The sequence below is a fragment of the Crassostrea angulata genome, chromosome 9 (assembly GCF_025612915.1).
Source record: "Crassostrea angulata isolate pt1a10 chromosome 9, ASM2561291v2, whole genome shotgun sequence".
Classification (NCBI taxonomy): domain Eukaryota; kingdom Metazoa; phylum Mollusca; class Bivalvia; order Ostreida; family Ostreidae; genus Magallana; species Magallana angulata.
Window position 1 is genome coordinate 24,549,725 of NC_069119.1, and position 12,028 is coordinate 24,561,752.

The 12,028-nt window shown below is 31.3% G+C and overlaps 1 protein-coding gene across 6 annotated transcripts; it reads right to left on the bottom strand.

Annotated features, from left to right (window-relative positions):
• Positions 1 to 1,741: 1,741 nt before the first annotated feature.
• LOC128164061 (uncharacterized) lies at positions 1,742 to 9,843 on the bottom strand. 6 transcript variants are annotated; one of them, XM_052827780.1, is made up of 9 exons: positions 9,565 to 9,843; positions 9,168 to 9,222; positions 6,098 to 6,201; positions 4,631 to 4,837; positions 4,357 to 4,497; positions 3,964 to 4,095; positions 3,111 to 3,231; positions 2,723 to 2,771; positions 1,742 to 2,585 (listed from the first exon to the last, which is right to left on the bottom strand). In XM_052827780.1, exons 1-9 carry the CDS (start codon positions 9,587 to 9,589, stop codon positions 2,358 to 2,360), a joined length of 1,062 nt encoding a protein of 353 aa, XP_052683740.1. In that variant the 5' UTR covers positions 9,590 to 9,843; the 3' UTR covers positions 1,742 to 2,357. The 6 variants fall into 6 exon arrangements, with proteins under 6 accessions (XP_052683740.1, XP_052683741.1, XP_052683738.1 ...); XM_052827781.1 differs by having other exon boundaries at positions 2,723 to 2,768; positions 9,565 to 9,827; XM_052827778.1 differs by having other exon boundaries at positions 3,111 to 3,234; positions 9,565 to 9,816.
• Positions 9,844 to 12,028: the final 2,185 nt, after the last annotated feature.

The window sequence follows — 12,028 nt, forward strand, 5'->3', positions numbered from 1 at the left end:
TGAATAACTAATCATAAACTAATTGTTTAGAGACTTCCCCTGATACGTGTAAACTAATGAATGGAGATATTTTGATGCATGTAAAAATCAGTTAAGCGCAAGTAATAGATCAAAACAATTTTATAGATTATGATAATATATCAATTTAATGCTATCACACTTTATGCGTGAGCTCATCATTTGAACGGGTTATACACAGCTCTCTTAAATATGTTCTTCATTTATTTCTCTCTCAAAGGCCTCCAGTCTACTTGCAAAATGACCGCTGCTCATCTCTAAAGGAATCTTATGCATAGTAATTAAAATAAGTCTGATTTCACCTTTTCGTTCATTGAGTCTTTAGTTAATTAAACTGAGTTAAAATATTGAAAAATACATTTTAAACAAAACCAACATAGATTATACATCACGGGTGACTAATACATCAAACAATATACATGTGCAGTTTTATAGATTAAAAAACCAAAAGTTAAATGTTAATGTTCATGGTATCCAGGTTTTTCGGGATCAATATCATAATGTAATTATTTTACTTGTTATGACACAAACGTTTGATTTCTTTATTTCTGTACGCTATAGACCAACCACATTCATAATTGAAATAATTTCTTCATCAATATCTTAATGTCTATCATCAGAAACTCAGCTGATCTTTCTCCAATTGCTGAATATGTCACACCAATATTAATGCTAGTAATAATGCACGGTCAATATGTTTTAAATGTTTATTTGAACACCCATTTCAAACACATAATTTTTAAGAGTTTATTTGAATAGAATGGGGATAATTACAGATTTAAACATTCAGAACCCCATCTTACAGTATACTCAGTACTTTGATTCGACATTGTCATTGTACAGTTTAGCTATTAAATCGTAGTTTTTCAATTATGTCCGACCGTGAAATCGAGCATGCGTAATCCAGAAATATAGACTGACGTAGTTGATCGTGTTTGAGATCGATACGTGTAACAATAAAAGGGTTTCTTATGTGCTTCCTGCGGGTATAAAGGTTGCGAACATTGCAGTTAGCGGGTAATGTATTATTTCTGCGATGCTTCAAATCTCTACTTTCATAGTCCGAATGAATCACAAAAAAAATGACGTTTGTTGTTTATACAATCTAATTAAAATTAGACTTGTAATTCCGCTTCTCTACGATACGCTATACAAGCATATATACTTGTATAGCGTATCGTAGAGGAGCGGAATTACAAGTCTAATTTTAATTAGATTGGTTGTTTATATTTTCATCTACGTTTGACTTATTTAAAATGTTACGCTGCTGAGCAGAATATAATAATTCGTACATGTATAATATGTATTCAAGCGAACACACTTTATTGATAATTTACTCAACCAAATTTATGGTTAGTGCTATTTTAAGATTTCATAAGAAAGTGAAATGTTTACTTTCGTCATAGAAACACGAAAAAACCTCCATCATTGTTTTTTTTAAATTTTCCTTAGACACCGCTTCTTAAGCAAACGTTTGAATTAAAAGGGGATACTCGAATGATTTATACATTTTACATTTTTAATCATATTGAATATTTAAGTGTTTATGTTCCTCAAATAAAGGTAGAGACCAATGCCAAAATATGAATCAACCATAATAATCTGAATTATTTTTATCGTATTAACTTTAGTGACCAAATTCAACATCTCATTACCAGCAAGTTATTATAACAGTATGGATTATTGTACTAGTGAGTAGGTACGAACAGATACAAAAAAATGATTTTTAAAAGCAATATTTAATAGGAAAAATACAAATCAAAAATAGTTTCTTTCAAAAATCAATAAAAAGGATAAAAGACTATGCTATGGTTCATTAATAAAACATCATATATTTTCATAAAAAAGTAGCGTGTGCGATAAATGCTACAGCACTATCTAGGAATAAATGATACTTAATTTGAAAACTCTTTGACTGACTTAACTACATGTGTATTGTGTAACATGGTCTAATGCAACGTCACTCAATATACAACTGATGATTCTCAAGCTTCTGTGCAATCTTAACCGAGTATAGTTACCATGAAACATTATAATATCAAAAAAACCTTATTACATGTAGCTAGAGAAACCGAATATTTAACGTTAATCTCTCTCTCTCTCTCTCTCTCTCTCTCTCTCATGCGTTTGCTCCAATATATTACATGTACCATAAGAAACAGTTGAAGAATCTTGTATTTGCGATCTTCTACCTGTGCATTCTTTTCAGCTTGAACAATCTTTTACATGGTGCATGTAAACAAAATACAATTGATGTTCTCTTCAAAAAATTATCATTCGTTTAATGATTTATGAATAAAAAATTTAAACAAAAAAATATAAAACAAAACTGCAATCATCTAACTGATCATTCCGTATTCTCCAGCAATGTCTGAGCTATGTGCATTGCGTGTTGTCATGTGACTGTAATCGCCGTTCTCCTCGACTTGTGGTGGGACATGGTCATAGTCCGGTTGTACACTGACCTCATTAGGGGCTTCATGTAAGTGATTGTAAACATCATTTCCTTCGAAGTTATCACCTAAGGTTTTATTGTAATTCGGGTGTGGAGTCGAGGTCTGAGATACCTGGACAATAATATTTTATAATTGTTAACTTGTATATGTAAAAGAGCACAACTATGAATTTGAAAACGCTTGTTTGCTATGAATAATATCCATAGAAAAACAACAAACAAAATGAAAAATCTTAGATATAAAGTTACCAGGACGGATCCCTTTTCCGTGCAATCTTCTCTGCGTTTGTCTGACCTGCTTTTAATCAACAAACACACATTACAAAAGAACAGAGCATAGGATATCATAAGATATTTTAATTGAGATCTTGAATTTTCCTTGTTGATATGGTTTGTAGAGATAAATAAATAGATAGATAGATAGATAGATAGATAGATAGATAGATAGATAGATAGATAGATAGATAGATAGATAGATAGATAGATAGATAGATAAAAAAAATTTAAAATTTGAAAAAAAAGATACACTTTATCAAATTATTCCTGTAAAACAATTTATTTTTTTTTACTTGTACAATATAAAGGTTCGATACTAGTAGCATGATGTACAATACGTATGTTTATAATATAGTTTTACTTGGCTTGGGATCGGTTTCTGTACCGAATCATGATGATGTAAAACAACCCACAGACTGCAACTCCCAGCACGAATCCAGCTATCCCGACTCCAAATACTAATGCAGAGTTGTCGCTCCTTTCTTCTAAATTTTTATAAGAATAAAAAAAAATGTTGTAAGTTTCATCAAAATGTATGTATTATGTCTACAACCAGAAGGTTAATTTTTAGGATGTGCTTGATTCCTTTAACCATTCTAAAATAAAACAAAAACAAATAATGAAATACTTGAAACAGAGTTATATATGTTTGATATAGAAAATGTATTGTATATCAACCGGGATATATTAATATTTATTGTAGTAAAAAAAACCAGGGACCTCCAGTTCTTCCTCAAAATCGTAATAAAAAATTCACAATGGTTTTTATGCGTATCAATGTAAAGATTATTTTTTTTTTAAGTTGAGACTTTCATTCAGAAATCCACAGTTTTATGGTACTGAGATGGGCCAGTAGACTGACGTGAACTAATCAAAATACACCGTCAAACATGAGGGTTAGAGTGACAATGAGAAGAGTCTCTTAATTTATCTCATAAACGCATGGTATAAAAAGTGTAACGTTCTGTGTCCACCCAGGGCTTACTCGAAGTTTACTTTTGATCTGCTCTAGCAAACCCAGAGTTAATCCTGAGCAGACCCCAAAAGTAAACACGTGGTTAAGTTGAGGTCTACTTTCTGTTAGGTCCGAACGGTACTGTATGTTGGTTCTTTTACGTGTGTAATATTGACAATATCGTTACGTACGCAATGAATTCGAAACATTTTGAAAAACAGGTAAGATTTTGTCGTATAATAATTGTATTCATCTTTACCCTTTAAACGATAATCACTAATTTCTGTATATCCCTTGTTACATTTACAGATGTTATCTCTGCTACACACTGAATACTGGTCAACCTCTTTGCATTGTTTGGAATCGTTGCACTGTCCTCCAAGTTCTGGAGCTGTGGTAAAAATTTCTACTGTCATTAATAAAATAACAATTCAGACTATTTGATTATTAAAAATATATATATACAAAATTCAGTAATTTATTTTATTTATGAAATTAAAATTTCAATTTTGAAGTTTGAATTTGTTCAGGAAAGGTCTTTACTGAAAAAAAAATATTTTACTTTGTGTTAATGTGGGCGTGAGTGCGTGTGTGAAATAATGTTATACATGTACATTCGTGTAATTGTGAAATAAGAATGCGCATTGCTAACTTGGTAAACGGGTACTCGTCCCTGATAAACACTGGTACCCTGTCTTACACTGACACAGTCCGATTGTCTCATTACAAGTAGAATTAACATTAACACTCAAACACTGGCTGGCATTGACACAGCGCTCTCCTATTCCACGAACTAAACATTGTCATAAATTGATATCAATTTCATGTAATAAGCAGTAACATTAAAAGTAAAAGTAAGATTTTTACATGTAATAGTTACATTAATTTCAAATAACACATTGTATGTACATGTAACGTGTAATTACCATGTAAATATTCGCCTTCACAATCTAAATCAATGTCGAAATTCTCAATGGTACCATTTGAGCACAATGTTTTAAGAGGAAACTTATATGACGTTGACGTAAAACGAATTTCCATATTTATGACTTCATATTTCTTATCACCCAAATTGGAATATTGTGGCTTTGATGAGTTGATTGAACAATTGATTTGACATTCTTTAGAATTATCTGCAAAAAAAAAATGTATAGATAATCTTTTTTATTATTTAAGCTTAAAAAGTCTAAATAGAATACAGTTAAAAACGCTATATCGAAGTGCAAGGTATGGGCGATTTTACGTCGTTATAAGGCGTACATAGTTGTATCCGTCAAGTTCAAAACGTGTAATAAAGTCACAGGGATTTAATATCACTTCGCTGTACGCGTCAGTTAATATTAAGCGTGTCCGCTAAAACCGTAGTACTTTATTACAGCCTACTCCACTTATGTTGAAATCGCTTATTTTGAAATTCCGCTTATTTTGAAATTGAAATAAATCCTCAGTTTTGCCTCTCATTCTCTTTGCATTGATTTAACGGATATAATGAAATCGGCTATTTTGAAATATCGCGTATATTGAAGCCACTGATCGGTCCCCATAGGTGATAATTAGTTGTTTTTATAACGGTTATATTGATGTACTCCCTAGTGGCTGTCATCACGGTTGGTGACAGTTATTATGCCAGACTGACCGGTTGATATACAAAGTTGTGAATTGATAAGTTCTTATAATGTGTGTTTTTATACTTCCTTTAAAAAGTAAAATTTATTCACTGTTGAATTTTTTGTTTTTTACGTACTATACGGATTTATTGCGGCTAGACCCCACGAAAAAGAAAAACCTTATATCTTCGGACATTAAATACGAAATAGTTATGGCTATTGACGAAAGGACAAGGCCTAAATCCGAAATAGCAAACGATTTTGAGATTATCGCGAGTACACTTACGATGATATACAAGCAGCGTTCAGCAGTATTTGAAGCGTTTGAGTCTGGTGATTTTTCTCTAAAACTTAAAAGAATGCAATCGAATATTATAATGAGGCTTATGATAGTAAATAAATGAAACTTACAAGACTTACGGATATCATTTTAATTAAAATTTCAAAGACTTATATTCAATAAATGATGACCAATAATTTGTTCGGGTTTGGTTTTCTATGCTTACATCGGGATTGAACTTTCAAAAATGGCGGCTTCACACAGTCAATTTCGCTTATATTGAAATACGGTTATATTGAAATAATTTGCATGGTCCCCTGAATTTCAATATATCCGGAGTAGGCTGTATTTGTTTTTCAATAATAAAACATAATCTTTCAACGGAAAACGTCTTGAGTTTATTTATAATTTGTTTCCGTATTTTTTGAAATCATTTTGAGTAGTACTTGGAAGTTTGATTTAAAATAAATAAAAGGAGAAACGGGAATAATATTGTAACGCTCAACCAAATCTTGTACTCAAGAAAATCCTGTTGAAATCATCCTTCCGAAAAGAACATGCGTCTTTTTTACTGTTGTAAAATGTTAACGCATCCTGAAGGCAAACAGACCTAAAGCAAAAATAAAAGAATTAATTAAACACAGTATTGTTTACAATTATGTTAGGTTGTTTATAGCTATTATAAATAGTAAAGCTTTACCAAACATTTGCCTTTTAAAGGAAGTTTGATGGTCAAAACATTTACCATAAGGTCTTCCTAAAGTTTTATGACATGAATTGTTTAGCATTAGACTAATAATTAGTACATAAAACACAACATACTTCACTTTTTGAGCTATAGTATTGTTCTATATATTTTTAATATTAATACAAGTCTTCTTCTAACAAAGATGAATGCGGTCTAAAAATGGCCACGAATATTTAACTTTCTTAAAAAATAAACGATAAAATTGATGTCCATTTAAGTTTTCTGAATATTATTTTAAAACTTGAAATAGCGATATTTACTCAACTAAAAATTATTTTAAAAATATTGTCGAAAGAAACAAATGTACATCGTTGCCAATTTGAAACAAAATACACTATTTGGCAAAGGAAGTGATCGAAGGACAGATTCAGGAAGTGCTATGACACAGTCAATCCAGAGAGAAGTTGTCAAGAAGTGTGCATTATGCAGGCTGTTTTTATAAGAATACAAAAAAGGCGCATTAAAAAATGATTTAACAGTTATATATTCCGCCTCACAACAACTTTGCACCGCCAACTAAAAGTATTTAGAATTTTTTTAAAGAACAAGATAACAATGCAATATTAAAATATGTATCCAACGTAAACTTACACTGTCCAATAAATATAATGTACAATTTACGTTCTTGATTTAAGTTGAATTACATTTTTATGCAAATAACTATTAATATTTCAACTGTTGTTCAGACAACATCCGAAAAACTTGGCACCGAAGCATGGATATTGCTTCTGCAATGAGTCAAACCATTGATATGAGGCATCATTGAAAAAAAAATCATATCATCTGTAGATTCCCATCATTTACTTAATCTTAAAGGAATGTGCCGCTATCTTGTACATTTAATGATCATTATGTAAACATTTCTGGAAATCGCTTGTTTTTGCCCAACCAAGAACTATTGTCAAAAGATGAAAGAGCAATACATTAAGAGGTTATACATTTTGTTGTGTAAGCAAATAACGCAATCAATGTAAGAAAAATGCCTTTTTTAAAATCATACAATGAATTAGAATTGCCTTTTGAGATTTTTTTTCTATTTGGGAGTTATCTCTCGTAATATAAGATCCTTTTAATGTTATGGTAAAAATGGTGTTTTCGAGGTAATAAAAATATGTCATTTTTTATGAATGAGTTATTATAATAAGCAATATCATTCTGCGTAAACAAGCAGTTTACATCCCCCCAGACTTACAGTAACATCTTCAACATATTGCAAATCAAAAAAAAAATAATGTTTACCCCCCCCCCCCCAAAAAAAAAAATAGATTGACTCTGATACTCTTTTACAAAAGGCATAGAAACATAAAAGTTTTAATCATTTTTTTCTATTATAATACCAGATATTATATTACAGTACACATTTATTTATGAAATATTATATAAAAACACTATCCATAGCTACTTTGCTTAGTGTACGATAAGAGGATATCCTCATGGACCTCATAGCAAAGTCAGAACCATTGTTTTACGTTTCAATTATGTATTTGTAAAAGATATAATGTAAAATGGTGTTTACTTTTGCTCTCATAAAGCACTTGGAAAGGCTACTTAGGAAATTACAAATATTAGAACCTTTCTCGATACTTTAAAGATATGATTTGTTAAAATTGCCTTTCACGGTTATTTTTGTTATTAACTTTTGTGTATAATCGATATCAAATCAGAGACGGTAACTCTTAACTAGGAAATAGCTGGTTGAAGTACACACCTTGTTCTATATATATTAGTCTTAAATTTTAATTTCCCATTGGCTATCATACAAAAATGATTAAAAATCATGTGTACTTGTATTATTTAATATATAACCACATATCTCACGCAAAAATAGAGCTGATGACGTCAATGTGCAGGAAGAATGAGCGTTTTGCAGACTGTTTAGCAATTGAAAGAGATCGCTTTGTTTATGGAAACAATATGATTTTAGGAGGCATTGCTTACGGAAGGCGAACACCACTCCACATAATTCATGAAAATACGAATGCACTAATTTAAAAAAATTGCAATGAAATCCTTGCTACTTTAGTTGCTCCATTTATCCATCAACACAACCTGACTCTGCAGCAGGACAACGCAAGGCCGCAAGTGGCAAGAGTGCGCGCAAGTTTTCTGCAGAGAAACATGTTCTTCCACGCCCAGCGTTGTCACCAGACCTCAACCAGATAGAGCATTTATGGAATGAGCTGTATAAACGAGTTAGACCGTCCCAATCCACCAACCACTATCCAGGATCTAGAGCAGGTCTTATTGCAGGAATGGAACAGCATCCCTCAAGACATCATCAACAAGCTTATTAACTCTTTGACACGACGTTTTCAGGCTGGAATTGAAACTAATGGAGGACATATTCGTAATTTAAGCTCGATAAATTCCTACCTTTTATGGACAGAGAGAAGCTGTGATCTTCTTCTTAACTTTTCAATACAACAACATGAGACATGTTTGATTTAATCAAACGACACTTAAGTTTTGAAAATTGACTTAAGATATAAACTGCAGATTATAACTATCATGTATAATCTAAATATGTGGGTTTTTTTTGTGTATACGTTTAAGTATTAAGAGGTCTGCGGCTGTTTTATGTGTTGCAGTGATAGCGGTTATGAAAGAAAAATATGGCGGACAGTGCCGGGTATTTACGAGAGGTGTTCAGATTTAATGTACGGTGTTCGGTATAGATGTATACATGTAAGTAGCAATAACACAGGCTGAAATGAAATGCGCTCAGTAAAAACACAATTAAAAAAATTAACAAGTTTTTGTTTATAAACATTTTCAAATTTTCTAGACTGTTTATATAGAAATAAAATTGAGCGAGCGATAAGCCCTACCTCACAAAGACAATATTCTCCTTCAAAACGCCAATTGCTAAGATAAGAATTCCACCTAAAATGGAATTAATGTCAAGTTAGTTACATTTTACAATGGTATACTGAATATTCATGTTTCAAGAAATCACATTTTAGTACATGTTTAATCGCTGGTGATTAATGAAAAAACATGTTAACATAAACAGTGATGTATTTGTTTTTAAAAAATTGAAGCCATCAACATCGGTGTTACACGTCGTGTTAGATTGCTTTGCTTTAATTTTTCTTCAATGTGATTCAACTTAAGTGCACGTTCGTTTCTAAAAATGCATGTGTCCGTTTTACAGTCAAGTAATAAGTAAACAATCTCGATAAATGGCGGACAGAAGCAAAAAATGTATTATAATAAACTACTTACACATAAAGTTTCGCTGTGTTGTCATTTTTCTCGCTCAATCGAATATGACTAATTCGCTATAAAGTTATGTAGAACACAAAATAAAGGCATTCGAATAGGAAGACAAGCACACACTGTTATATTTCAACCCACACACGTACCGGGAAGTAAAATATTTGCTAACATTGTGAAATTGTCGGATGTTAGAAACCAGAAAGTACTTATACTATCTGCATAAGTTTAAAACTTGAACAATTCTTCAATACTTACATGTGCATGCGACTGAATACAATGATAAGGCTTTGACACACGTTTAATTCTTGTCAATACGGATAAGATGTTTCTTTGTTTACTCTCTTATGTTAATTATCTCAGTGTACACGCAATCTGTTAATCATAGGGGCCTTATTAAGGCAATTTAGATACATGTATCAAGTTTGTCAGTCATCAAAAATCAAGAAAACCTTTTTCACTTACATTAATTGAAGTAAGTTATTTTTGTTTGTCCCAGGGGGTACGGGATGTTTCGCACCTAAACATGTTTCGCGCTGAGATGGTTCGCACCTATTCTGTTTCGCCCTGAGATGGTTCGCATCGCGATGTTTCGCATCGAATACATTCTTAATAATGAATGATTTATTAAATATATACATGTAAATATTAAGTTAATATTCCAAAATATTTATGAAATAAAAATACTTAAGGGTTTTTCTCCCATTTAAAGCATTTTTGAAGTGCCTGCACATGACACAATATATATTCAATTAATCTGTTAACAGACTATAATGGTATGATTAAATATACAGTAATATCGGTGATTATTCGAAGACCATGCTAATTATTCTTTAAATAACATCATAACTAGTTCATATAATTAATTGCAAAACCAATTAAGTCATTTTGAATTATCAATTGCCAATAGCATGGACAACACCGTGAGCAGCTAATGATAAGACAAGTGATAGTTATGAGACAAAGGTAAGTATTTATATCGGCAATTTAATCTTAAATGACTAACGTTCTCTAGTGAAGAATACTAGAGGCGCAACTATAAAAAAACCAGTATTATTTTTCACATAGCCTACGTAAGTATACAAACAATCGTTTGCAAGTTGTTTAAAGGATAATTTATGAATTTTTGTAAACATACCACTATGTACAAGATCCACAATAAGTGTTTCTGCATACATAACTATATATGTGATGTTTTTGTGTGTATTTTTCATTAATTTGTATGCCATTCTCCAATGACGTAAGAATTAATTCATAAAAATATGGGAATTGAAATTATCAAACAATATCACACATTACTTTTATTCAAGAGTAGTAAAATAATGGTAGCTGAATGGATGCAGAGGCAACAATGTAAAGTTTAAAGCAGAAAACTTATGTTATTAAATTATCCCCACCTTTAGATCAGTGGTACTTAATTACCTGCTATCACACCCCTAATTTTTCATAAAAATACAGGTAAATCTAAACTGAAAGACATGTTATAATTGTTATCAAAACACAATTAATACCTCTTGTTCTGAACTTATATAATAACGCCATGGCTTCAAAGCCCTCATAAAAAAAAGACGACGAAAACGAAAAAAAAACATTACACTATAGCGGCGCATACATAAATGCAAACATCGTTTCAATGTTTTTTATACCTTATTTCAATTCTTATATTGGTTATAATTAATTTCAGAGCGATAATAACACGAGAAAAATATCTTAATACAGTGAGATGTTTCGCTCCGAGGGAGGTGCGAATCATCTCAGCGCGAAACAGAATAGGTGCGAATCATCCCGGATTCGTCCCAGGTTATTGTTAATACTCTTTTTGTTGCTTGTTTTTATAGATAACCATACTGCAGTGCGTGCTTGCGCAAAACCAAAAAAAGCAATATATAACAAAATGTTCAACTATTTCTTCGACATGTTCCCTCTTTTTTAACCCAGACAAATTGACTCAAACCATTTTTTTTTCTTGAGGGGATTTTAAATTGGAAAATATGTCATACGTTATCCATTTGCAAAGTTTCGGGACTACCTCTCAAATATACCATCATCATTTGGGTACTTTTTATGCCGTTTGCATTGCAAAATCACACTCAGTAGATTTTATATTTTTAGTTGTGCAGTAAAATCTGAAACGATAGAAACATGTTAACATGCCATTCTCTCCAATGACTGATATAACTTAGTAATTAACGACACTTAATTTTGTAATATTTTTTGTAGTTTTTCATAAATTTATATAAGTAATTAAAATAGGTAACTCAAAATGCACCTTTTATGCTATCGAACGTAGAGAATATTAATCACACGCACACTTGTATATGTTATAGAATGTTTTGAAATTGTCTTCTTCATTATATATACACCTATTGTTATGTCATTATAGTTTTTTATGATCTAATTTCTGGAATTTTAAGTGCATGTACATAAATCAGTTGACTTCACTTGAAAAAAAAAAAGAATAATTCATTCTATT